This window comes from Oncorhynchus mykiss, chromosome 12 (genome assembly GCF_057628025.1).
Source record: "Oncorhynchus mykiss isolate SJ-2025 chromosome 12, ASM5762802v1, whole genome shotgun sequence".
In the NCBI taxonomy this organism is placed as follows: Eukaryota; Metazoa; Chordata; class Actinopteri; order Salmoniformes; family Salmonidae; genus Oncorhynchus; species Oncorhynchus mykiss.
Genome location: NC_143033.1, coordinates 66,761,396 through 66,789,213, shown reverse-complemented (window position 1 = coordinate 66,789,213; position 27,818 = coordinate 66,761,396). Strand labels below are relative to the sequence as shown.

General features: G+C 47.6%; 2 protein-coding genes across 5 annotated transcripts in view; one reads left to right on the top strand and one right to left on the bottom strand.

The window, feature by feature from the left end:
* Window positions 1-11,025, top strand: part of camsap3 (calmodulin regulated spectrin associated protein family member 3) — a 53,955-nt gene extending 42,930 nt beyond the window's left edge. For 2 of the 4 annotated variants that reach the window (XM_036938041.2, XM_090193045.1), the window contains 10 exons: window positions 110-152; window positions 362-432; window positions 926-962; window positions 1,114-3,361; window positions 3,457-3,590; window positions 3,797-4,083; window positions 4,239-4,341; window positions 4,614-4,732; window positions 6,953-7,071; window positions 8,312-11,025. In XM_036938041.2, coding sequence (XP_036793936.2) covers window positions 110-152; window positions 362-432; window positions 926-962; window positions 1,114-3,361; window positions 3,457-3,590; window positions 3,797-4,083; window positions 4,239-4,341; window positions 4,614-4,732; window positions 6,953-7,071; window positions 8,312-8,614 — 3,464 coding nt within the window. In that variant the 3' untranslated portion in view covers window positions 8,615-11,025. Of the gene's footprint in view, window positions 1-109; window positions 153-361; window positions 433-889; window positions 963-1,113; window positions 3,362-3,456; window positions 3,591-3,796; window positions 4,084-4,238; window positions 4,342-4,613; window positions 4,733-6,952; window positions 7,072-8,311 lie in introns of all 4 variants that reach the window. The other 2 variants (XM_036938040.2, XM_036938039.2) reach the window with 1 other exon arrangement.
* Window positions 11,026-12,047: 1,022 nt separating this feature from the next.
* Window positions 12,048-23,261, bottom strand: nr5a5 (nuclear receptor subfamily 5, group A, member 5). The gene is made up of 7 exons (XM_090193046.1): window positions 22,089-23,261; window positions 20,729-20,844; window positions 19,574-19,715; window positions 17,302-18,041; window positions 17,051-17,170; window positions 13,266-13,413; window positions 12,048-12,975 (listed from the first exon to the last, which is right to left on the bottom strand). The coding sequence occupies exons 1-7, from the start codon at window positions 22,171-22,173 to the stop codon at window positions 12,728-12,730; spliced, it is 1,599 nt and encodes a 532-aa protein (XP_090049172.1). The 5' UTR covers window positions 22,174-23,261; the 3' UTR covers window positions 12,048-12,727.
* Window positions 23,262-27,818: the final 4,557 nt, after the last annotated feature.

Here is a 27,818-nt window from a genome sequence, read left to right as displayed (position 1 = left end):
TTTTGAGATGCTTGATACATTCAAGCCCAAGTCTTGTGTGTGCGATTCCTGCGTCGGCCTGAATGGCAGTGTCGACATTTGACTAATGAGACTGTTTGTTTTGTTCCAGATGCTTCTGCACCGCTCAAGCCAACCAGTTTGAGCAATAGCAGGTACAGCAGCTCTCGCACAGTCATAATCACAAACATGACTTTATATTTCTATGTCAGTAGTAATCTGTCTCAGGAATGATATCTTTAGCGTTTATTGTGAGCGCTCGGGTGAGTGAGTAGATTTCCGATGTATTTATTACCTACGGCGAATCAACTTGAAGCTTCATCTTGACACTTGATCTTGAAACAAGTTTTTGTCCGTATTTCAGCGGCTCTCCTTCCATCTTCAAGAAGCCATTCCTGCCCATCTCCTCACCAGTGTCGCCAGGGCCTGTGCCAGGTGAGTGGGGGGCAACGCCCATCCCATCATTTAGGTCTGTCACACGTCTGTCCTCTGCAGAACACCCGGGTTCAAATAGTGTTTGTTTTATTTACACTCAAACAACACAATACGTGTAATGCAATGAAAACGGATTGCTTGACGAGCTTGCCTGGCCCAATGGAAGCAATGGAATAGTCCCGAAAGTGCAAACTCCGTTCATCTGTGACCGCAGGCAGGCATGCTCAATCAAACGCTCCTCAAGGTATTTGAGGGAGAACAGGTACTTAGGTTCACACTCTGAGTCTTTTATAACTGTGTTGTCTGCGTTTGTTTATCAGTGGGTCCATGTGAAGGTTTTTCTGCCTTTTTTTGTATTTATTTTTGGTGTTTATCTTTGCATGCCCTGACTAGTGCCTGTGTGTCTTTGTGGTGTCTTTGTGTGTCTGTGTTGGTGACTGTGTGTGAATGTGTGCAGCGTCTCTGACTCAGTCTGCCTCCATGTCTCATGTAGAGAGAGCTGGGAGAACATGGACCAAGAAGCCTTTCAGGTAGGACCCCATCTCTTTGTCTCTCTCTCTCTCTCTGTTAGCTCCATATTTCAGTTGTATCTCAGTACAAAGTGTTGGGGTCAATTCTATTTCAATGAAGTCATTTCAGGAAGTAAACGCTCTCTCTCTCTTCCCGTCTCTCTCCGTCCAGTCGTCCCCTGTCCTCGGCCGTGTCCTTCAGCATTCCATTTGGCCTGGACAGCGACGTGGACGTCGTGATGGGCGGAGCCATCACCCGCTCGGTCAGCTCTGATAACGTGGCCCCCGGCCAGACCATAACCCGCGTGCCCTACACCCCCCCAGAGGACCTTAGTCACCTGCTCAGCAAGCCCCCCGCCCCCCCCGGCTCCCACAGAGGTTCCTGGGCCACCCAGAGCTCCTCCGTGGTGCCCATGCTGCTGAAGGAGAATGGCCTGGGAGAGGGGGACGGGGATGGGGAGCTGCCCACCATCGAGGAGGCCCTGCAGATCATACACAACGAGGACAAGATGGAGCCCCGGCTCCACCCTGACGGGGCGGCCGACGGATTCTTCCTGCACTCTCCCGACGACCCGGCCAGCACCAGACGCAACGGCCGCGCCGCTCACTCCTCCCACCCGCCTAACCCCATACCCCTCAGCTGCTCTGCCCCGTCCCGATCTGGGATGATGTACCACCCCCACCTCCCCATGGGGGGCAAGACGCAGGCACCCAGGGAGCAGGCCTCCTCCACCCCCTTCTCCCGTACCCGACACACCTCGGAGGGCTCGCGGGACGACGACTCGGTGCTGAGGGACGGGAGCGTGGACTCTGACGCCTCTGAGGATCTCCTTCTCCTCCCTAATGCCCAGTCCACCCCTGCCACGCCTGCTGTCCACACCAGAAGCTGTGGAGGGGGAACGGACGCGCCGGACAGTGGCGTGAGGATGACCAGCTTCGCCGAGCGCAAGAAGAAACCGTCGACAGTGGGTGTATCTCCTAATAGCGGCGGCGCCAGCAGCAGCGAACCGGTCGCCCCGCCAGCGACAGCTCCGATGACCAGCTGGGTGGTCCAGCCCCAGAAGTCGACAGAGGAGAGCCCCAGTAAGAGTCCTGGATTAACCTCCGAGATGTCCGAGCTGGGAGCCCGGCTGGACGAGAAGAGGAAGGCCATCGAGGCCCAGAAGAAACGGATTGAGGCCATCTTCGCCAAGCACCGCCAGAGACTGGGCAAGAGTGCCTTCCTGCAGCTGAAGAAAGAGCAGGGAGTGGGGGAGAGAGAGGAGGAGGAGGAGGAGGGGGGCCAGGTTAGCGCCTCCTCCACAGAGGAGGACCTCAGGGGGCTGACGCTAGAGGAAAGGCTGGCTCGCATGGAGGACGAGGAGCAGCAGGAGGTGCAGCAGCAGGAGAAACGGCGCCTCTCACTGGAGCAGGAGGGGAATATAAAACCTTCATCACACCTGGACAACAAGCAGGCCTCCTTACCCAGAAGGGAGAAGGGTGCAGGGGCGGCAGGGCCAGGAGGAGAGCAGGTCGGGGTGTTAGCGCGTCAGCCAGCGCCCTTGGGGGACTACAACAATGCTGTCTCAAAGCTGAACGCGGCGCTAAGCTCCCTGCAGAGCGACATGCAGCGCCTCTCCGAACAACAGAACCAACTCATCAGGAAGAAGCCTGCCGCTCCCGCCGGCAACAAGTCCTGGGTGATCCCGCCCAGTCTCAAATCCTCGGCCCCTCCCCCGACTCGCATGTCCCGCGCGTCCACCCCCCGCGACCTCGCCTCTGCCTCATCTTCCCCCTCGTCGTCCCGCCGCAACGCAGCCAGTCCCGCCAGAACATCCAAGTCACCCCAGGTCCAGCGTCGGGCCCAGTCGGTGCCTCCCAAGAGCCCCAAGCACCAGGCCACCCACTACCACCACGCCCGCCCCCAGGACCTCAAAGTGCCGGGCCTGTCGCGCGTCCTCACCCCCCCACAGAATGTGGACACTATCCCCCACTTGCGCCGCGCCTCCCCCTGGCAGTGCCGGGACCAGAACTCCTCCACCTTCAACATCAGCTCTGCCCCCAGCCCTGCCTCAACCCCAATCCCCTCCCCTGCACCAACCCCCACCCCCCGGGCCCTGTCGCTGGCCCTGGATGACAACATGTCGGACGCCGGCTCGAACGAGGACCAGAGCATCTTCAGCATCGACCTGGATACCGCCACATCTCAGGCCTCGGGGAGAAAGGAGCATGGGGGTGGTGGGAGCTCGGGGGCGCCCTCTGAGTGCTCGTTTGAGAGTGACGTTCCAGCTGCGGGGGTGTTTAATGGCAAGCGCAGCAGCCTGATCGAGATTTCTCTATCGGCCTTGTGCGGGGACGAGGATGACCTGAGTGTCATGGACGACTCAATGAGCGACGTGACCGAACCCGAAATGAAGGGAGGGGTCGGCTTCTTCTTTAAGGTTAGCCGGACTTTGTGTGTGTTTGTCTGTGTCTGTTTGCCCGTGTATGTGTTGTAAGCCTAACTAATCCTGTACCTGTGTGTGTCCACCATCAGGATGATAAGGTGCGGCCGGAGGACGAGATGGCCCAGAGGAAAGCAGCCCTGATGGAGAAACAGCGGAAGAGGGCGGAGGAGATGAAGAGACGCAGACTGGAGCAGGAGGAGAAGCGAGAGAAAGAGCATGCGATGTGCGTTGCGTTTTCAAGCCACTTACAATACTGCACTGTCCAACAGTCGACTCTAAATCCACTAGATGGCGCTGCTAATGTTTTTTTGCCCGGGTTACTGCCCAGCACTTTGTGACAAATGTTGTATAAATAATGTGATTTTTATTTTAATAATTCATTGATTTGATTGATTGATTGGTTGGTTCTCCTCCCCTCTATACCTCTAGCCGACCTGAGTGGTTTAACATTGAGGGCTGGGGAGACAAGTGTGGTGGCAGTGGTGAGGACCGGCCCCGGACCCCCGGTACTCCCCCATCGGAGAGCACGACCCAGCGGAGAGACACCTTCACCAGGCAGGAGTATGAGCGGAGGCAGCAGCTGAAGATCATGGAGGATCTAGACAAGGTGTTGCGGCAGAAGCCCACCACGGTGCGCGGCGTGAAGAAGCAGAGACCCAAGACCATGTTCCGGGACGACTCGGTGCTTTCCCGCAGCCCCGCCAAGGGGTTCATGGGTAAATATAAACTCCACTCCCATCTCTCCCATTGCTGAGTCAGTCTGGGGGCGTTCCTTGTTGTTGTTTGCAGTCGTGCTGCGCATCTCAGAAGACTGCGATGTCACATTTTAATGGGGTTTTCTCTGTTGGTCTCTCTCTCTCACTCACACTAGGCTCCAAACTCAACAAGGTCTATTCCCACTCTACCATGAACCTGTCCTCGATGGCTAACGACACTGGCAACAGCGGGACACTGACCGTCAGGAAATCTCCCAGGTAACTAACTATCAACAAGCTGTATTTTACCGTACTGGTAGCTATGGTAACTGTAACAAGCTGTATTTCCACCACACATGTAGCTATGGTTAACCATAACTAGTTGTTACCCCCCCACAGGGATCTGTAGCTGCCTGACTATCCCCTCCTCCCATCCTCATTATTGGCCCATTTTTAACCCAAATGTGTAATTCAATGCATGTCTGTTTATGTACCGGTATGTAGATTGTTTTGTTATGCTTCACAACAAATTTCCTTTCCTCTCCATACAGCCGATCTCACTCCCCCTCAAGGCTGATGTCACCGGGACGAATGGCCAATCAGAACGGCGAGAAGGACTGGGAGAATGCCTCCACAGCCTCGTCTCCCGCCTCCATCCCAGAGTACACCGGTACGTTTACCTTTAACCTTACGTTACAGCTCACTGTTAACCATCACTCGGGGTCCATGACTGTGACATAATCTCTAGTTCCCTCTTCCAATATTCCTGTTCCAATAATATCCACACTAGCATTCATCAATAATATTACTTAACCCAGAACTAAAGTCTTGTGTAATTGGCCAGATGCTCGATTTAAGTTCTAGGTCCATACGGGAACCGTAACGAAGAGCTCTCTCTTTGCAAGTTACAGACCGAGTGTCCCCTCCCCGTCCGAATTTTGAAAGATGCTAAGACCTCGTTATCTCACTCATCCCTTTGTATCATGACAGATCGACGCTACCATTTATGTTTACGAGAGAGAACTTTATCATGAGTGGAATGCTAGTATGGATATGGGAACGGAGCCTATACTGAGAATACGATGTCATCATAAGTACAGTTGAAGTCAGAAGTTTACATACACTTAGGTTGGAGTCATTAAAACTTGTTTTTCGACCACTCCACAAATTTATTGTTAACAAACTAGAGTTTTGGCAAGTCGGTTAGGACATCTACTTTGTGCATGACACAAGTCATTTGTCCAACAATTGCTTACAGACAGATTATTTCACTTATAATTCACTGTATCACAATTCCAGTGGGTCAGAAGTTTGCATACACTAAGTTGTCTGTGCCTTTAAACAGCTTGGAAAATTCCAGAAAATCATGTCATGGCTTTAGAAGCTTCTGATAGGCTAATTGACATAATTAATTGACACCTCCAATTGACATGAGTCAATTGGAGGTGTACCTGTGGATGTATTTCAAGGTCTACCTTCAAACTCAGTGCTGCTTTGCTTGACATCATGGGAAAATCAAAAGAATCAGCCAAGACCTCAAAGAAATTGTAGACCTCCACAAGTCTGGTTCATCCTTGGGAGCAATTTCCAAACGCCTGAAGGTACCACATTCATCTGTGCAAACAATAGTATGAAGTATAAACACCATGGGACCATGCAGCCGTCATACCAGTCAGGAAGAACACGCGTTCTGTCTCCTAGAGATGAACGTACTTTGGTGCGAAAAGTGCAAATCAATCCCAGAACAACAGCAAAGGACCTTGTGAAGATGCTGGAGGAAATGGGTACAAAAGTATCTATATCCACAGTGAAACGAGTCCTATATCGACATAACCTGAAAGGCTGCTCAACAAGGAAGAAGCCACTGCTCCAAAACCGGCATACAAAAGCCAGACTACGGTTTGCAACTTCACATGGGAACAAAGATCGTACTTTTTGGAGAAATGTCCTCTGGTCTGATGTAACATAAATAGAACTGTTTGGCCATAATGACCATCGTTATGTTTAGAGGAAAAAGGTGGAGGCTTGCAAGCTGGAGAACACCATCCCAACAGTGAAGCACGGGGGTGGCAGCATCATGTTGTGGGGTTGCATTGCTGAAGGTGGGACTGGTGCACTTCACAAAATAGATGTCATCATGAGGGAGAATCATTTATGTGGATATATTGAAGCAGCATCTCAAGACACCAGTCAGGAAGTTAAAGCTTGGTCGCAAATGGGTCTTCCAAATGAACAATGACCCCAAGCATACTTCCAAAGTTCTGGCAAAACGGCTTCAGGACAACTAAGTCAAGGTATTGGAGTGGCCATCACAAAGCCCTGACCTCAATCCTATAGAAAATCTGTAGGCAGAACTGAAAAAGCGTGTGCAAGCAAGGAGGCCTACAAACCTGACTCAGTTACACCAGCTCTGTTAGGAGAAATGGGCCAAAATTAACTTATTGTGGGAAGGTTGTGGAAGGCTACTCAAAAGGTTTGACCCAAGTTAAATAATTTAAAGGCAATGCTACCAAATACTAATTGAGTGTATATGTAAACTTCTGACCCACTGGGAATGTGATGAAAGAAAGAAAGAAAGAAAGAAATAAAATATGAAAGAAAAAAAAAGTGGTGATCCTCACTGACCTAAGATGGGACATTTTTACTAGGATTAAATGTCAGGAATTGTGAGAAACTGAGTTTAAATGTATTTGGCTAGGGTGTATGTAAACTTCCAACTTCAACTGTATCTGTTTGAACTAATCCGTCACACATTAACAGAAAGCTCATATGGGAACGTACTTGTTCTTTGATCTATGGCATGCTATTTGTATTGATTTTGTTGATTTGTGTAGATGTGTTGTTTTTGTGTTTGATTTTTTTTGTTTGTGATATTTGTGTTGACTTCCAGGGCCCAAGCTGTACAAGGAGCCCAGCTTCAAGTCCAACAAGTTCATCATCCACAACGCCATCTCCCGCTGCTGCCTTGCTGGCAAGGTCAACGAACCGCAGAAAAACAAGATTGTAGAGGTCAGAACTCTATGAATCAACAACTCCACTTTAAACAAATGTGTGCATCCCAAATGGCACCACCATATTCCATTATAGTGCACTACTTTTGACCAGGTTCTATAGGGCACTACAAAGGGAATAGGGGTGCCATTTGGGATGCGAACAGCGACAACCCCTGTTGGAGCCCTTTAAATCAACAACCTTGCTATCCTCCGCTCCGCTGGCTAGGCTGGATTGCCCGTCAGTCTACCTGGTTGGAGCATCCACACTGCCACTGTTTATAATCCCGTTCACCTCCTCTCTCTCTCTCAGTTCAGCTCAAAGGGCTTTTTTGGATGGGAAACATATGTTTACATTGCCAAAGCAAGTGAAATAAACAAAAGGTGAACAGTAAATATTACACTCACACAAGTTCCAAAAGAGTAAAGACGTTTCATATTATGTTTATATACAGTGCTGTAATGATGTACAAAAGGGGAAATGAATAAACATCCATATGGGTTGTACTTACGATGGTGTTTGTTCGTCGCCGGTTGCCCTTTTCCTGTGGCATCAGGTCAAAAACCTTGCTGCTGTGACGGCACACTGTGGTATTTCACCCAGTAGATATGAGAGTTTATCAAAATTGGATTTGTTTTCAAATTCTTTGTGTGTGTAATCTGAGGGAAATATGTCTCTAATATGGTCATACATTTTGCATGAGGTTAGGAAGTGCAGCTCAGTTTCCACCTCATTTTGTGGGCAGTGTGCACATAGCTTGTCTTCTCTTGAGAGTGGCTCTCAACGTCTGCCTACGGTGACCTTTTCTCAATAGCAAGGCTATGCTCACTGAGTCTGTACATATTCAAAGCTTTACTTAGTTTTGGGAAATTTACAGTCGTCAGGTATTCTGCTACTGTGTACTCTCTGGTTAGGGCCAAATGGCATTGTAGTTTGCTCAGTTTTTTTTGTTAATTCTTTCCAAAGTGTCAAGTAATTATCTTTTTGTATTCTCATGATTTGGTTGGGTCTAATTGTGTTGTTGTCCTGGGGCTCTGTGGGTGTGTTTGTGAACAGAGCCCCCGGACCAGCTTGCTTAGGGGACTCTCTCTCTCAATTAAATTCAAAGGGATTTATTGGCATGGGAAACATATGTTTACATTGGCAAAGCTCTCTCACTCCTTTCTAATGTGGATTTGTGTTGAATGTATTGAATTGTGTCATTGTTAAAGCGTTTTTAACATTTGTTTTATCTCCCCCATCTCCTTCTGTGGTTCAGGAGATGGAGAAATGCCAGGCCAACCACTTCCTCATCCTCTTCCGTGACTCCAGCTGTCAGTTCCGGGCCGTCTACACCATGAACCCAGAGACCGAGGAGATGGTGCGCCTAACGGGCATCGGGCCTCGCGTCATCAGCCCCGCCATGGTGGAGTCCATCTACAAGTATAGTTCGGACCGCAAACAGTTCACCACCATCCCGTCCAAGACCATGTCCATGAGCGTCGATGCCTTCACCATCCCCGGGCACCTGTGGCAGAGCAAGCGCCCGGGCACCCCCAAGAAGCTGGGCACCCCCAAATAATAACGAGAACATCTCACTGATGGAGGAGGTGATAGGCGGGGGGAGGAAGGAGGTGGACATATGTAAATCAGGGGCCCCTCTTCCCCCAGTCAACCCCCCCCCCCCCCCCTCCTCCCCCCTCCTCCCCCCTCCTTTCTCTTATATTGGTTTGGTCCAGTGTTGGCTATTGATTTGGGGACTGCTTTGGTTCAGTAGGCTGGTCAGGTAGACTGCCGGAAGCATCTGAAAGGAATACATTACACTGGTGTCAGACATGTATAAACCGCCTGCCCCTTTAAGCCTGTCCAACCGGATGGTCTCTGCCCCTTTAAGACCAACCTGGGTCGAATTCACTAGGAGGCAAACGGACCAAAACAGGGAGGGACTACCTGAATGTCTCCAATAACAAACGCTTGTTTTTCGTTGCAATATGTTTTGCTACGGTGTGCACCAATGAATATGACCTTCAACAGCTCTGTGTATGGGGGACATTTGTACATGTCATGTGTCAAGGGGGCCAGCTACAGATAATCACTACTACTAAAGCCATTCATAGGGCCCTGTCTTTCTGATTGCCCCCCACGGCCTGATATACCTAGATTGTAAAATAATACTGTTTTGATAGGACAAGAATGAACAGGGCTTCTTCCCACCGTACTGGGCCTCTTACCCCCAGGGCCTGGATCACCCAGCCTCCTACTGCTTTCCCACTGCCTCCCCTTGACTAACCCCGTCCACAGTCATCCATTGTGACCTTAAGCACTTGGTGGTGAGCGCGAGAGGGAACATCTCGCACATACTGCCGCAGCTCTCTGAACAGAACCTCTCCCTGCAGACGGGACAGAAGAACCCACCCTGAAAGAAATCCGACTTAGCAAACTGCTCTCTCATGAATGTAGGGCGCACCCGAACCACTCGGCTCCCCCGGGTGTGTTTTTGTTGGCCAGTCGAGGACTGGGAGGTACTGTATTATTGCGCGGGTCCACCGAGGGCTCTAGCACTCTTGGCTGGCTGCCGTGCCTGTCAGTCAGAGCGGTATGAAGGACTCCGCCCAGCTCCAACGCTACTTCAGCTGTAGACATCTGGATGTTTTTTTTTTACACCACTACTTTTGACATGTTGTGCTGAGTGAATCGCTTCGGCCTTCGTGAGCAGAAATGAGAACTAATCCCCCCCCCCCTTGCTTTATTTCCTATTTCAGTACGAGAGGTGGAATGAAAATAGCGTTATACCGTTGTACATTATTATCTTGATGAATGAAACTGGAAAAAATGAAGGAGGACTTTATACTCTGTTTAGCATTACCCAGGATTCACATTGTGTGGAGAGAGAAAAAGAAACAAAAATGAATGACAACTTAATATATATGAATGCTGTTTATTGCTAATTACTTTCAGTTTTGACAATGATTTGTACAAACTAGTTGAACTATGAATAAGCTAGCCTGCTGCTTTACCATTAGCGAGGTGTGCGTGTGTCTGAGAGAAGAGCGCGCCAGTGAGTGAAAGAGCGAGCGAATGAGTAGAAAAACTGACTACAGAGACTTAGCGAACTCTCCACAATCTGAGAAATAAACCCAGAAGGACAAAGATGAACAAGCTGTGTCATTTGAGATCACACACACACACACACACACACACACACACACACACGTTACCTGTGAATGAAAGATAATCAGGACTGTATCAGCCCTAATTCGGTCCCGCTGCAGGGTATGGTGTGGTACTACTGTATTTGGGGTTTTGGGTAAGCCATGACCCCATAGGGTACCATTTGGAACACAAACCGTGTTTCTGGTCTAACCTGTAGGTCCTAGTGGGTTCTGATCTCCTCTTGTCTTCATTTAGCACTCTGGCTGGCAGGCCTACATCAGCTGATAATCAGCTGGCATCTCTCCTGTCTTGTTTCACATCACAAACTGCCTCCCAACAACAACATCACGTTCCTGTCGTTTTGACTGAGATTTCCAATGGAGATCTGATAGATTTTTTTTTTGGTCTCTAAAAAGCTCGACAATGGGTTTGTGTGTTCAGTGTGTATGGCAAGGAGTGTGAGATGAATGGACGTGTGTGACTGGTGTAATGTGTATATCTGTTTGTAAAGGAGAGTACGTATGCGATAGTTGAACTATAACTGGATTCTGTGCAATTCTCCTGTAGACAGTAAAATTGTCATGTAACCCCATGGTGTGTTTATTGGGTAATGATAAGGATTTTTTTAATGATTATTATGATTTTATTTTTTTCCCCATTAAAGTGGTGGTTGATGTTCATTTCATAGAAGACATGTCCTGTATGTTGTCTCTTTTATTTAGCTCTGTTGCCACCGTGTCGATGTGGGCAGAGTGCTTGTGTTCCTCTCGCAAAATTGTTCATGATTGCAGATCTATCCCAGGTAACTGGACCAGGCTAATAAAATCATTTTAAAAATCACCTTTACCCCTTTCATTTATGTCATGCTCATTCTTAGTATTTCTGGACCCACCTGTGCTTAAATGATTTCTAAAGCATCTATCGTATGGGGGGGCCTTTAAACTTTTAAAAAAGGTGTTTGTTACGTTGCCTGTCGGTTCCCCGTTTAAAGTTTGAGGGAATTTCTTTCCTTTTCATAGGCTCTTTTTCCTCTCGCTTCATTTAGATTTTTAGTTGAAGTCCATACTGTCAGCCTTGCACTGGGGCTAGCGAAGACTGTTGGCTAAATGGTATGTGTGTAACTGAAACGCGGACCCTCTATGGCCCATGTCAACAGAAAGTTCTGGTTCTTTTAACGAAACTAAATATGCTCAAATCTGGGTACAAGATTAAAGGAATGTGAATCTTATTCAGTAATTACTTTTCTGAAGCCTGCCAACAGGCATGCCAGCTAAGATAGAGTAGCTAGCTTGTCTGACTTGATTGATAACCTGAACTAGCTACCAAGAAACCATTTATGAGATTGGGAACCTATCTGGGCTTGCTAAAGGGTGAGTAGTATTACAGTGAAGGAACAAAAACTAAAATGTACAGGACAAATCTGAGGGGGAAGTGACGCCTCTGCTTGTTTATTTCAAACAGGTCTTGTGGTAAAGGGATGACATTTGTCTGACAGATATAACCGATACACAACATTGTCTTGTCAAATGATATGCCATCTGCATAATGTGTGTACAGGGGAAGAGCAGAAAGCATATAGCAGTGTTTTGGTTCCTACTCCCATCTGACTGAATACTGACTAGTTAACTCGGGGTTTCAAACAAATGAACAATTGGAGATGAGTATTACTTGGGAGGAAGCACACAAAGTAGATTGTTGTTGTTGTTGTTACTAACCACAGGCCCTGGATCAGATGTTGATGCCTTATCCCCTTAATGGTTAGGATTGGCATTAGGGTCATTGGGTCCAGCTTTGGAAAAATGGATTTCAGCTATCGGATAGGAGTAAATGCATAGAAAGAATATATAGAACCAGAGTCCACATTCAAGTCCCCATTCTTCCATTTTATTAATTTTATGCAGATAGGTAACTTTTAAAAAATTGGGCCCTGATCTCAGATCTGTGCTTTGGGACAATGTCTACCTTTGAGCAAAGATTACAATCTTGGTGGACTGATAACAGGCTCATTGGCAGTTGAACATCACCCTGATGCCCAGGACTTGATCAGTATGGAGAAAATGTTTTGAAATGCAGTGAAACAGGGAGGTAATACCTACATTTTGTTCCGTTTGCGTTCCTTTGCAAAATGTTTTGCTACGATGTGCCCTATTGAACAGACCCCTGGGTTGTGTTCACCATGCTACACCTTGGCAAAAATGTTTTACAATGGAATACAAAAACACGTTTTTTTTATTGGACAAGTCCAGGTAATCTCTCCTTATGACAAATTAACACAACCCAGGTCAGGAGAGGGAGCCCACCAGCCAAGTCCAGCAGGTAGTTGTTCAGAAGTGCATAGCAATCAGCATCTCTGAGTGGAACAGGGTTAAACGTCCCAAATGACACCCTATGCACTGCAGTATATAGTGCACTACTTTTGACCAGAGCTCTATGGGGGGGCCCTATTCCGTACACCATGTACGGAATAGGTTGCCATTTGGGACAGTCCCAGGGTGTTGTTCAACTGCGTAAAGCATTCTCTGTTAGCAGGGCAAGGCGGTATTCAGCTGTGTTTAGCGTGCAGCATCTCTGTGAGCAATGAGTTGCAGGGCAGATCACCCTGTAGGTGGCGCTGGTACAAATACTCCTCCACCTGCAGGCTGATGCTGCGAACCTCAGGAAGCCGTAGCAGCAGTTGGCCAAACTTGTCGGTGTGACCCGGGTGGGTGTAGAGGGTGTGGTCCATCAGGGTGTGGTTCACCCTTTCCTGGGTCCGCTCCACCTGCCCGCGGTCCTGCACCGACTTCACATCTGCAGGGTCGAGAAGGACAGGTAGAGAAAGTTAGTTGAACATCTATAAACCATCTGTGGGGGACTATCCAAACAGACTTCACGTCTGCAGTGTGGAAAAGACTGGCAGAGACAGTTTGAACAATTGGGAAATGTCTACTATGAGATTGTCTAATACAAAAACCCCATCAAGTTGGGGTTTCCAGTGGAGATTCCTTGGCTGAGAATCAGCCAACCAGGGATCTAAACCAGAGACCGACAGCAGAGGTACATCTGAGCAAAGTAACATTCAGTAGGACCGGAGGACTCACCAGGGTTGAAGAGGACCAGATATTTGAGGCACACAAACTCCTGTGTGTCCAGGTGGAGGGCCTTGAGTTTAACCACCAGGTCCTGAGTCCTTGACACCAGACTGGTCAGAGTGACCCCTGCCTGGGTCAGGATGTTCGACACCTCAATCTGCATCAGAGAGACAGGACTATTTAGGACCTCCAGACTTGACACCTTCCAGACAATTCATTCAAAACAATTTAGGACTTTCAGATTATTAAACTAAGACTATCCAGATATTTTGTGTGTGAGACTTTTTTTCGCTCCACATTTAAACGGAACAAAATAATATAAAAACGCAACCTACAACAATTTCTACCATTTGCCTCATGCTGCACGACATCTTCACATATAGTTGATCAGGCTGTTGATTGTGGCCTGTGGAATGTTGTCCCACTCTTCAATTGCTGTGCGAAGTTGCTGGATATTGGCGTGAACTGGAACACGCTGTCGTATACGTCGAGCCAGAGCATCCCAAACATGCTCAATGGGTGACCTGTCTGGTTAGAATGCAGGCCCTGTAAGAACTGTGACATTTTCAGATTCCAGGAACTGTGTACAGATCCTTGCTACATGGGGCCGTCCGTTATCATGCTGAAACAGGAGGTGATGGCGGCAGATGAATGGCACGACAATGGGTCTCAGGATCTCATCGCGGTATCTCTATGCATTCAAATTGCCATCAATAAAATGTAATTGTGTTCGTTGTCCGTAGCTTATGCCTGCCCATACTATAACCCCACTGCCACCATGGGGCACTGTGTTCACAACGTTGACATCAGCAAACCGCTCACCTACACAATGCCAGACACGTGTTCTGCGGTTGTGAGGCTGGTTGGACATATTGACAAATTCTCTGAAACGACGTTGGAGGCGGGTTATGGTAGAGAAATTAACATTCAATTCCCAGGCAACAGTTCAGGTGGAATTTCCTGTAGTCAGCATGCCAATTGAACGCTCAAAACATGAGACATCTGTGGCATTGTGTTGTGTGACAAAATTGCACATTTTAGAGTGACTGTTTGTCCCCAGCACAAGGTGCACCTGTGTAATGATCATGCTGTTTAATCAGCTTCTTGATATGCCACACCTGTCAGGTGGATGGATTATCTTGGCAAAGGAGAAATGCTCACTAACAGGGATGTAAACAAATTTGTAAACAACATTTTAGAGAAGAGCTTTTTGTGTATATGGAACATCTCTGGGATCTTTTATTTCAGTTCATGAAACATGAGACCTTCACATGTTACGTATTTTTTTTTTCAGTGTACATTTTAGTAACGTAGCAGATGCTCTTATCCAGAGTGACTTACATTTTGTGCATTCATCTTAAGATGTAGGACAACCACATATCACAGTCATAGTAAGTACATTTTCCTCAATAAAGTAGCTGTCAGCAAAGTCCGAGCTAGTAAGAAAGAAAATGTAAGTAAGGTCCAAGTGTTAGTTCAAGAAAGGCCTATGTGAGCTTCGACTGGAAGACATTGGATTGTGCAGAAAGAGCGGGGTGACATGGGAGTACTTGGGAAGGTTGAACACCAGGCTGACTGCAGTGTTCTGGAGAAGTTGCAGGGGTTTGATGAGCCCAGCCAACAGTGAGTTGCAGTAGTCCAGACGGGAGATGCCAAGTGCCTGGATTAGGACATGCACCGCTTCCTGTGTGAGGTAGGGTCGTACTCTACAGATGTAGAGCATGAACCTGTAGGAGCAAGTCACTGCTTTGATGTTTCCAGAGAACAAGGAGTTTTCCAGGGTCACGCCAAGGTTCTTTGCACTCTAGAAGGGGGACACCGTGGACTTGTCAAGCATGATGGAGAGATCTTTTAGCGGGCAGGCCTTCCCCGGGAGGTAGATCAGTTCCGTCTTGTCGAGGTTGAGCTTGAGGTGGTGGGCCAACATCCAAACTGAGATATCTGCCAGGCACACAGAGATGGTTGTTGCCACCTGGGTGTCAGACAGGGGAAGGAGAAAAGTAGTTGAGTGTCATCTGCCTGGCATTGATAGGAGAGACCATGTGAGGATATGACTGGGCAGAGTGACTTGGTGTATATAGAGAAGAGGTTCTAGAACCGAGCCCTGTGGGACACCAGTCATGAGAGTAAGTGTTGCAGACACAGATCCTCTCCAGATCACCTGGTAGGAGCTGAGAGGGTGGAGGGGAGGATATGATGGTTCACGATGTCAAAGGTAGTGGATAGGAGGATGAGAACATAGGATAGATATTTAACGTTGACAGTGGGGAGAGCCTCTGTGACTAGTTATGTTCAAGAAGATTGTTCTGAGAGAGATCGCTTGAGAGTTGTTCAGAGATGGCAACCTCAAAAGAAAGAAGGGATACCGGTCTGTAGTTTGACGTCAGAGGAGTCAAGTGTTGGTTTCTTGAGGAAGGGAGTGACACGGGCCATTTTGAAGTCAGAGGGGAAGCAGCTTTTGGTCAGGGATGAGTTGATGAGGGAAGTGAGGAATGAGAGAAGGTGTCCAGAGATGGTCTGGAGGAGGGGATGGGGTCGAGCGGGCGGGCGGGTTGTCGGGCGGCCGGACCTGACTAGTCGCAAGATTTCATCTGGAGAGAGAGGGGAGAAAGAGGTCAAGGCGTAGGGTAGTTCTGTGTGATGGGGATGAGGAGTGATTGCCTTCAACCTTCTTTTCAAAGAGGTTGACAGAGTTGTCTGCAGAGAAGGAGAATGGAGGATTAAGTAGGGAGCAGAAGGTGGAAACTATTTTCTAGGGTTAGTGACAGAAAGTGGCTTTAGCAGCAGATAGAGAGGAAGAGAAGGTGGAGAGGAGGGAGTGGAAGGATGATAGGTCCTCTGGAAGTCTAGTGACCATCTAGTAGGGGCTGAGTGGCTAGGGCTGGAGGAAAGGGAGTCAGAAAAGACTCTAAGATACTAAAGATGAGGCCAAGCGTATTGCCTGCTTTGTGAGTGGGAGGGGACTGAGAAAGGGTGAGGTCAAAAGGGGCAAGGAGGGGAAAGATAGAGTTGTAAAGAAATGAGTCAAAGGCAGATGTTGCGAGGTTGAAGTCGGCAAATACGAACAGCGGTGAGCCATCGTCAGGAAATTAGTTTATCAAGGTGCCAAGCTCATTGAGGAACTCTTAAGGGCACCTAGTGGGCAATAGACAACAACAATGTTAAGCTTGAGTGGACAAGTGACAGCATGGAATTCAAATGAGAAGAAAAGAGAGCAGCTGGAGTAGCAGTGTTCTCTGGGGTGATCCATGTCTCCATCAGGGCCCAAAAGTAAAAGGACTGAACGGCAGCATAGAATGAGATGAACTCGGCGTACTGAACCACAGATCAGCAGTTCCAAATGTTGCCAGAGACCAGGAATTCCACATGAGTTGTGTGTGCAGGGTACACTAAATTAGAAGGGTTTCAGCCAAGGACTGTGGAGCGTCTGTAAAGCCTACAGGGAGAGGAGCGAGCTGGGATAGAACACACACAGTTGCCAAAGCTACAAAAGAGCAAAACGAGATCACCTGAAAATAACTAGGTAAGATACTCAAGTGAGTGTTGTGGAGCCTTCCTCTCATGCCATTCAGACTACACAGGACGTTCAAACTAGTTGGGACTTTCGGCCCTATAGTATTATTCAGGCAATACATTATAGTATGAGCTAATAGAGGAGGAGGAGGAGGAGATGGAAAGGGTGAGGAAGAGGATGAGGACGTGCATGAGAACAAGTACAAGGACAACCACAAGGAGGAGGAAGGGAAGGAGGACAGTGATTGGAGTTGGTACCGGTGTTTGGTGCCCAAACAGACCTGTTGTCCTGTGACCAGATAGATGCAGCCTTCTCTGCTGTAGGCCACCTGTCGACACAGGTGATCCAGCACCAGCAGCTCACTCCAACAGCTCTGCAGCAGCACCATCTGGTCCTCCACCTAAAGGAGTAACCACCAGGACCACACACTGGTCAGTTCACCTCTCAATGCAGTCGATTCAGGAAGTGAATTGAAAGTGTCCCATTGTTTTCTATGAGGATAATGTTTGTGTGTGTGTGTGTCTGTATGACCTTAAGCTCCTTGAAGAGAGCACTGTTCCTGGCCCATTCCACAAGCCCAAACAGAGTCTGGTCGGCCATTTTACACATGATACTGAAGGTGTTGAGGCGGTCGTGTTTCCCACGGCTTGCTTGCTCTCTCTGCAGGCTGGCCAGCACCTTGGCACACAGCTGGCGCTCATCCGGCTCACCCTCCAGAAGCTGGGCCAGGAAGCTAGGTATGGGAGCAGTCAACATGGAGGTTAAGGTCGGGGTTGGGGTGGAGCTCGGGGTGGTTGTGGGCGTGGTGAGTAACCCTTTAGGTGTGGGCGGGGATGGAGGTGCCGGGCCGTAGCTGTAAGGCATCATCTCACTTTTCCCCTGGTGGTATCCTGATCCCCCTCCATGGGAGGAACGGTGGTACACTTCAGGGTAAGCCAGGGATGGGGGAGGAGCTAGAGCCCTCCTGTCCCGGTTCAAGGTGCAGTCCAGAAGCATGGGGTGGAGCTCTGAATGGCCCAGATTAGAGGGGTAGGCCTGCGATTGGTGGAAATTGTCAGAGGGAAGGGGTGCCGATGTGTGACTGGACATCAGGTGAATGTTGTTTGAAACGGAAGGCTGATGCGTTTGTGCACTTTCCAGTTTGATCCTGTAGGGGGTGGTGTTGTGCTGCTGGTGGCGGAAGACCCCTCTCTGCTGTTTCATCTGCCTGTCTCGTCGATACAGAGGGCCAAACTTGTTCCGGCCACCTCTCATTCGGTCTGCCCTTACCGCTGTAGGACCAGAGAGTAACATACAGTAGAGGTATGAGTATACTGACACTATAATGAAGAGAGTAACATGAGCACATTAAAACTATATTTAATAAAGGTTACATGTGAGTGTATTGACACTAACAAATGGAGAGAGTAACAGGAGTAACAATCCTGCCAGGAGGGCTCATTGGGCAGGGTATGCATATGTTCGGGGAACATTTGAATGGTTCCAACTCCCATTGTGCCAGCACTGCCGAGTAAGCTCAAACAAACTCAGCAAATGTATTTGAAAAGACAAACCAATACTACTTAAACCCAGGTCTGATGTCAGCATGTTTTAGTGTACACTATCTGGGTCAGTTCTGGTTTATGAGTCCACAGATAAGTCATATGAGGGAGCAGAACATGGAAGGGTATCAGTGGAAGTAAAGGTAAGGCATTATGCAAACTAGCACAGAGGAGATTTCCACAGGTACACATAATGGGAACACTTCAGTACATGAGTGATAAAGTATATTGAAAGCCGGGGCTTTCACATAGGTGTGTTTCCTGAATGAACGAATAAAGCAATTAACATCCCATCATGCTTACGGTCATATATAATAATTCTGGGCATGCCATTACTTTGGCTACCATGGTTAGGATGACAATCCATAAGGGCACTAGTGGTCACTGAATGGTTTGATGAGCATGAAAACAATGTAAGCCATATGCCATGGCCGTCTCAGTGACCAGATTCCAACCCAGTTGAACACTTATGGGAGATTCTGGAGCGGTGCCTGAGACAGCGTTTTCCACCACCATCAACAAAACACCAAATGATGGAATTTCTCGTGGAAGAAGTCTCACATCCCTCCAATATAATTCCAGACACTTATAGAATCTATGCCAAGGTGCATTGAAGCTTTTCTGGATTGTGGTGGCCCCAACAGCCTATTAAGACACATTATGTTGGTGTCCTTTATGCTGGCAGTTACCTGTATACTGTATATAAGGGATGGGCAACTTTGATGGGGGTGGGGGCCTCAAAACATTTGAACTCATCCGGGGGTGGGGGCCGGCAGTTGCTCGCAGGATATTTTTGTTGTAAATGTAATCTTTATTTAACTAAGGAAAGTCAGTTAAGAACAAATTCTTATTTACAATGATGGCCTACCCCGGCCAAACCCAGATGACGCTGGGCCATTTGTGCGCCGCCCTATGGGACTCCCAATCACGGCCGGTTGTGATACAGCCTGGATTCATACCAGGGGGTCTGTGATGACGCCTCTAGCACTGAGATGCAGTGCCTTAGACCGCTGCGCCACTCGGGAGCTCTGGATTGATCAAAGGGCCTTCAAAAGGGGCCAACTAGTTGCCCATCCCTGCTTTAAATGGTTCTGAGTCCCACATGTCTGTCCTGTGCTGGGTCTCAAGGATTGTTTTGAGGACCCACATTGATTGTTTTGTGTGCACAGAGGTGTGTGTATGCATGTGTTTAAGTGTGGGTGTATGCATTTGGTTTAAATGTGTGTGTGCACGTGCGAGTGAGTGAGTGAGGAGTGCCGTACCCTCTCTCTTCATGCCCACGGCCAGGCACTTCTGGAAACGGCAGTAGGGGCAGCGTTTCCTCTGGGAGGGGTTCATGGGACAGCTCTGTCTCTCTGCACAGGTGTAACGCTTGTTGTTCTGCACCGAACGCTTGAAGAAACCCTGCAGATAGAGAGGGAGAGGAGAGAGGAGAGAGACCGGGAGCCAGATAGAGAGGGAGAGGAGAGAGACAGGGAGCCAGAGAGAAAGGGAGAGGAGAGAGACAGGGAGCCAGAGAGAAAGGGAGAGGAGAGAGACAGGGAGCCAGAGAGAAAGGGAGAGGAGAGAGACAGGGAGCCAGAGAGAAAGGGAGAGGAGAGAGACAGGGAGCCAGAGAGAAAGGGAGAGGAGAGGGAGCCAGAGAGAAAGGGGGTGGAGAGGGAGCCAGAGAGAAAGGGGGTGGAGAGAGAGCCAGAGAGAAAGGGGGTGGAGAGAGAGCCAGAGAGAAAGGGGGTGGAGAGAGAGCCAGAGAGAAAGGGGGTGGAGAGAGAGCCAGAGAGAAAGGGGGTGGAGAGAGAGCCAGAGAGAAAGGGGGTGGAGAGAGAGCCAGAGAGAAAGGGGGTGGAGAGAGAGCCAGAGAGAAAGGGGGTGGAGAGAGAGCCAGAGAGAAAGGGGGTGGAGAGAGAGCCAGAGAGAAAGGGGGTGGAGAGAGAGCCAGAGAGAAAGGGGGTGGAGAGAGAGCCAGAGAGAAAGGGGGTGGAGAGAGAGCCAGAGAGAAAGGGGGTGGAGAGAGAGCCAGAGAGAAAGGGGGTGGAGAGAGAGCCAGAGAGAAAGGGGGTGGAGAGAGAGCCAGAGAGAAAGGGGGTGGAGAGATAGCCAGAGAGCTCATTCAAGCTGCTGCTAGGATGCTGTTTGTGTGCCTTGTTATGTCTCAAAGGAAACAATGAAATCACTTGGATCTACGATAGAGACGTTAAATAAAAACACTCTTGGTTTCATGTAGCTGCTCTTGACTGAGCTGGCCTGGTGTAATAGAGCAAATTAAATAGTCCCAAAAGTAAGGAAAAAACAACAACATCCCATCTGCCACTCCAGGCAGGCTCAATGTAACAGTCAACAAAATCATCCCAATACTATTTGAAACAAGTGTGTCACTGAAAAGAAGTGTGTCGCCGATCACGCTGGGCCTACATTACCTTGCAGCTCTCGCAGGTGAGCAGTCCATAGTGGTAGCCAGACACTTTGTCTCCACAGACTGGACAGACCTCCGCCTGATCTGGCCTGGTCCCTGGCTCGGTCTTCAGCTCCTGAGCTGGGGAGTGGGGAAGGTTTAGCTGTTTAGGATCCCCATTAGCTGCTGCATGTGAATTAGCTACTCTTCCTGGGGTCCACAAGGTGTTGGGGGTGTCATGCATTGGCTAATGGCAGGGATTAAAGAGACCTCTATGTGTCTGCCTGTTATTAAGTGGCTGACCAACGTCTGACTACGGGCTAGATTCAATTCGATTTTAAAGGCAATGCGTCAGTGTTTCATGGAGACCGCATCACGGTTAACACTGCATAAGTCGGTTGGCTCAATCAGAAATGACCTTTAAACGTCAATCACGCTATAACGCGGACCTTCTGCGGTCCGGATTGAATCTAGGCCTAAGTTAGTCGTCAAGTCAAGTTCTTGTACTTATACTTGTTAACTCGATCTGAGTCCGAATTCACAAAGCATATCAGAGTAGGAGTGCTGGTCCCTCGTTATTCATTGTGATTTAAAAGGTGAAACCAAACTGATCCTAGAACAGCACTCCTACTATGAGACGCTTAATGAACACGGCCCTGGTTTATTCTTCCGTAAATGAGAGGCGGCGGCCTCTGAACAGCCATCGTGCTATATTCTTATCACTCAGATTGATAGGCTAAAACTATAAACTGAACTGCCTTATTGTGACACTTACGTAATTCATATTGACCATGTTTTTAGTGAATGAACAGATTAGGGTAATAGGAAAGTACGTTTGGCAATGGAAATGACGATATTAAGAGGAAATTCACCAATGTCCATATTTGATAAATAGTGAGCGATTTAAAAGAAAGTTCCCTCTCCCTGAAGCTGTCTTCACACCCTTCATTCAACTGATAAATCAAAGTACTGTGACCACTAGCCTGGTTCCACACTGTATAGCTGTATCCAACTCTTCTTTCCTTGTAATGCCATACATGTTTGGCTTGACAATGAACGAACAGAGAGGAGTTGGCCAAAGCACAAATTGGCTGGACCAGCATTTCCCAAACCCAGTCCCGGAGACCCAATGGGGTGCACAATTTCAAAAATACTAAACATGCACCCCCTTGGCGTCCCCAGGACCGAGTTTGGAAAACGCTGAACTGGACCATCAGGCTATATGATCACACCTTTCGTGTCACAAACAAAACATTCTGAGAGGCGCCTAGTAGCTTGAGAGGCAGCTAGAACAGTAACAGAAGCAGTTATAGTCCAGGTCGGTAACAGCAACCGTAATAACAGTACAAGCAAGATTACCAGTCCAGGTCAGTAGCAGTACTCACATGTCAACGATCCCTCCGAAGACAACAGATCCAGAGGCTGGGCCTGGCCCTGGTCCGCACGGAAGTGGCCCTGGGGTACGTACATTTTGAAAGAGGGGATAGCCTAAATCACCCTAACTAGTTCCTCATAGCCGGAGCGAGCAGGAGCCCAGACAGACAGACAGAGAGGCAGGCAGCCACAGCAGGACCTCTGCTGTCTGTCTAAGGACCCACTATTGGACTGTGCTCCATAGTGGACTTTGGACTTTACTCCATTGTGGCGGTGCAATAAAATCCTGTCCTAACTTACTGGAACTCCTATCACAGCCTGGTGAGTGAAGACCTTCTTGGAGGAATTCCTGTGCAGTAAGTAAGTGCTGTAGGTAGGAAGGCATGTAGGCAGGTAGGTAGACAGATAAGTAAGTAGGTACAGAACCAGTCAAAAGTTTGGACACCTACTTTAATTTTTTTTTGTTATTTTTACATTGTAGAATAATAGTGAAGACATTAAAACTATGAAATAACACACTTCGAATCATGTAGTAATCAATTATGTTTTACATTCTTCAAAGTAGCCACCCTTTGCCTTGATGAAAGAGTTGAACACTCTTGGAATTCTCTCAACCAGCTTCACCTGGAATGCTTTCCAAAAGTCTTGAAGGAGTTTCCACATATGCTGAACACTTGTTGGCTGCTTTTCCTTCACTCTGAGGTCCAACTCATCCCAAACCATCTCAATTGGGTTGAGGTCGGGTGATTGTGGAGGCCAGGTCATCTGATGCAGCACTCCATCACTCTCCTTCTTGGTCAAATAGCCCAATGTTGGGTCATTCAAATCAAATCAAATGTATTTATATAGCCCTTCGTACATCAGCTGATATCTCAAAGTGGGGAAAGAAACCCAGCCTAAAACCCCAAACAGCAAGCAATGCAGGTGTAGAAGCACGGTGGCTAGGAAAAACTCCCTAGAAAGGCCAACACCTAGGAAGAAACCTAGAGAGGAACCAGGCTATGTGGGGTGGCCAGTCCTCTTCTGGCTGTGCCGGGTGGAGATTATAACAGAACATGGCCAAGATGTTCAAATGTTCATAAATGACCAGCATGGTCCAATAATAATAAGGCAGAACAGTTGAAACTGGAGCAGCAGCACGGCCAGGTGGACTGGGGACAGCAAGGAGTCATCATGTCAGGTAGTCCTGAGGCATGGTCCTAGGGCTCAGGTCCTCCGAGAGAGTGAAAGAAAGAGAGAAAGAGAGAATTAGAGAGAGCATACTTAAATTCACACAGGACACCGGATAGGACAGGAGAAGTACTCCAGATATACCAAACTGACCCTAGCCCCCCGACACATAAACTACTGCAGCATAAATACTGGAGGCTGAGACAGGAGGGGTCAGGAGACACTGTGGCCCCATCCGAGGACACCCCCGGACAGGGCCAAACAGGAGTGATATGACCCCACCCACTTTGCCAAAGCACAGCCCCCACACCCCACACATTGTCCTTTTTGAAAAACAAATGATAGTCCCACCAAGCACAAACCAGATGGGATGCAAAATGCTGTGGTAGCCATGCTTTCTAAATAAAATCACTGACGGTGTCACCAGCAAAGCACCCCCACACCATTACACCTCCTCCCCATGCTTCACTGTGGGAACCACACATCCGGATATCATCCGTTCACCTACTCTGTGTCTCACAAAGACAAAGGTTGGAACCAAAAATCTCAAATTTGGATTCATCAGACCAAAGGACAGATTTCCACCAGTCTAATGTCCATTGCTTGTGTTTCTTTGCCCAAGTAAGTCTCTTATTGGTGTCCTTTAGTAGTGGTTTCTTTGCAGAAATTTGACCATGAAGGCCTGATTCACACAGTCTCCTCTGAATCGTTGATGTTGAGATGTGTCTGACTTGAACTTTGTGAAGCATTTATTTGGGCTGCAATCCGAGGTGCAGTTAACTCTAATGAACTTATCCTCTACAGCAGAGGTAACTCTGGGTCTTCCTTTCCTGTAGCGGTCCTCATGAGAGCCAGTTTCATCATAGTGCTTCGTGGTTTTTGTGACTGCAATTGAAGAAACTTTAAAAGTTCTTGAAAACGTCTGTATTGACTGATCTTCATGTCTTAAAGTAATGATGGACTGTCGTTTCTCTTTGCTTATTTGAGCTTTTTCTTGCCATAATATGGCTATTCTTTTTAATTATTTTTTTATTTCACCTTTATTTAACCAGGTAGGCTAGTTGAGAACAAGTTCTCATTTGCAACTGCGACCTGGCCAAGATAAAGCATAGCAGTGTGAACAGACAACACAGAGTTACACATGGAGTAAACAATTAACAAGTCAATAACACAGTAGAAAAAAAAAGAGAGTCTATATACATTGTGTGCAAAAGGCATGAGGAGGTAGGCGAATAATTACAATTTTGCAGATTAACACTGGAGTGATAAATGATCAGATGGTCATGTACAGGTGGAGATGTTGGTGTGCAAAAGAGCAGAAAAGTAAATAAATATAAACAGTATGGGGATGAGGTAGGTAAAATTGGGTGGGCTATTTACTGATAGACTATGTACATCTGGAACGAAAGGCGGCCAAATGAGGTGTTGGCTTTAGGGATGATCAGTGAGATACACCTGCTGGAGCGCGTGCTACGGGTGGGTGTTGCCATCGTGACCAGTGAACTGAGATAAGGCGGAGCTTTACCTAGCATGGACTTGTAGATGACCTGGAGCCAGTGGGTCTGGTGACGAATATGTAGCGAGAGCCAGCCGACTAGAGCATACAGGTCGCAGTGGTGGGTGGTATAAGGTGCTTTAGTAACAAAACGGATGGCACTGTGATAAACTGCGTCCAGTTTGCTGAGTAGAGTATTGGAAGCTATTTTGTAGATGACATCGCCGAAGTCGAGGATCGGTAGGATAGTCAGTTTTATGAGGGTAAGTTTGGCGGCGTGAGTGAAGGAGGCTTTGTTGCGGAATAGAAAGCCGACTCTAGATTTGATTTTAGATTGGAGATGTTTGATATGAGTCTGGAAGGAGACTTTACAGTCTAGCCAGACACCTAGGTACTTATAGATGTCCACATATTCTAGGTCGGAACCATCCAGGGTGGTGATGCTAGTCGGGCGTGCGGGTGCAGGCAGCGAACGGTTGAAAAGCATGCATTTGGTTTTACTAGCGTTTAAGAGCAGTTGGAGGCCACGGAAGGAGTGTTGTATGGCATTGAAGCTCGTTTGGAGGTTAGATAGCACAGATAGCACTGTCCAAGGACGGGCCGGAAGTATACAGAATGGTGTCGTCTGCGTAGAGATGGATCAGGGAAGAGCAACATCATTCATATATACAGAGAAAAGAGTCTGCCCGAGAATTGAACCCTGTGGCACCCCCATAGAGACTGCCAGAGGACCGGACAGCATGCCCTCCGATTTGACACACTGAACTCTGTCTGCAAAGTAGTTGGTGAACCAGGCAAGGCAGTCATTCGAAAATCCGAGGCTACTGAGTCTGCCGATAAGAATATGGTGATTGACAGAGTCGAAAGCCTTGGCCAGGTCGATGAAGATGGCTGCACAGTACTGTCTTTTATCGATGGCGGTTATGATATCGTTTAGTACCTTGAGCGTGGCTGAGGTACAGCCGTGACCGGCTCGGAAACCAGATTGCACAGCGGAGAAGGTGCGGTGGGATTCGAGATGGTCAGTGACCTTGGCTTTCGAAGACCTTAGATAGGCAGGGCAGGATAGATATAGGTCTGTAACAGTTTGGGTCCAGGGTGTCTCCCCCTTTGAAGAGGGGGATGACTGCGGCAGCTTTCCAATCCTTGGGGATCTCAGACAATATGAAAGAGAGGTTGAACAGGCTGGTGATATGGGTTGCGACAATGGCGGCTGATAGTTTCAGAAATAGAGGGTCCAGATTGTCAAGCCCAGTTGATTGTCAAGCCTATCTTATATATACCACCACATCCTTGTAACAACACAACGGATGGGCTCAAACGCATTAAGGAAAGATATTCCTCAAATTAACTTTTAACAAGGTACACCTGTTAATTGAAATGCATTCCAGGTGACTACCTAATGAAGTTGGTTGAGAGAATGCCAAGAGTGTGCAAAGATGTCAAAGGCAAAGGGAGCTTTGAAGAATCTCAAATATATTTTTATTTGTTTAACACTTTTTTGGTTACCAAATGATTCCATAGGTTTTGAAGTCTTCACTATTATTCTACAATGTAGAAAATAGTCAAAATAATGCAAAACCCTGGAATGAGTAGGTGTGTCCAAACTTTTGACTGATACTGTGGGTAAGCAGGTAGGTTGGAAGGTAGACCAACAGATTGCTGTAAATTTAACTACATAATTCTATATTACATGCCTTATTTAGCAGACGCTCTTATCCAGAGTAACATACAGTAGCAATTAGGGTTAAGTGCCTTGCTCAAGGGCACAGACATTTTCCCCTTGTCGGCTCGGGATTAGAACCAGTGACCTGGCCTAACGCTCTTTAACCACTAAGCTACGTGCCACAGACGACAGTACTGTGTTTTAAAACATCTAAAAACATTTTTCCTGTAAATTGAAAGTAATTTACTGGCTACTGCACTGCCAGTAATGTAGTGCAATTAAGTACCACCCCACAGAAGAGTACCATGCGGTATTTTTGGAGCGCCAAAAATCTTTTGAACACCAGTGGGTGCATGGTATTGTTGTTTCTGGCTCATTAACATTGTGTAACGACCCTGGGTTTAAAAGCGCGGAAATCGACTCTGCCGCACGAGCATGCTTTTGCGGCACAGTCGATAGCCCGAGGTCCGGCGCGCTAGAAGGTCGAGGGTTCGAGACCTGCTCCCTGCTGTTTCAGTACATTGGTGTCAGAAGTGGTATCGGTCCTTGCATCCACGACAGTGGTTTAGCCAAGTCCTTTTGATCTGTTTCGCCCGTTAGTCCTTGCCAGTTTAGAAGCCTTTGTTAGGGCCTCTTCAAGTGCAAGTGATATAAAAACACACCATTTTAATTGGTATGCTGTAATATATAATTACTTATTCAACAGCAATTGCTTGAATTTTATTACATCAAGTAAAAGTACTGTATTCCTATTTTGCTATACATTTACTGCAGCCTTCTATCAATGTTGTGGGATGGCAAAGAATTGTTGGGTCATTAACATATTTCGATGCGTACCTTGTAAGTGGCTATATTTTTTTGCACCGGTTAGTGAGAATGCCTACCAATTGAACAGATATGTGGGAGTAGTTCCCTACCAATTTAATGTGTACAGGGAACAGATTAGAGCGGTAACAACTCTTAAACCTTTACTGGTTGAGCGTTTTGCCAAGTCCTTTTGGTCTGTTATAAATATACAAAATACCTTGACGACCCCAATGTATCCTCAACTACAACAACATTCTCAGTAAAGGTTCCAAAAACGTTTTACTTCCCATGACTGTGATTTATTACATTTTTTTTAAATTAATCTTATTTTAAAAAGCCACACAGCAGTAGAAATCCACTTTTTCGAGCTAAAAGATGATGGCCAGAGCTTACCCTTGATGTTGCACAACGGATTACGTCAATAATTCCTCGTTTTAACCAATGTATGACATATTTGGGCATGAAGTGACACATCCGAACCTCCAATTCCGTGGGAAGCCGTGTGAATGCGGTCTCTTTATTTGATATGACATACCATTTTTTTTCAGCCTACGTTTCGTTTCAGGGCTGGTTTTTATTTGAACGTTACCACCCACCAACCAG

Bases quoted from the DNA above. Each gene is read 5' to 3' on its own strand.
- nr5a5 (XM_090193046.1), bottom strand. From the start codon at position 22,173: ATGTACGTACCCCAGGGCCACTTCCGTGCGGACCAGGGCCAGGCCCAG. The intron at 19,716-20,728 runs GTAATGTAGGCC...CTCTATCTGCAG, and splicing joins TCACCTGCGAGAGCTGCAAG to GGTTTCTTCAAGCGTTCGGT. The intron at 17,171-17,301 runs GTCATACAGACA...TTACTCCTTTAG, and splicing joins CTCTCTTCAAGGAGCTTAAG to GTGGAGGACCAGATGGTGCT.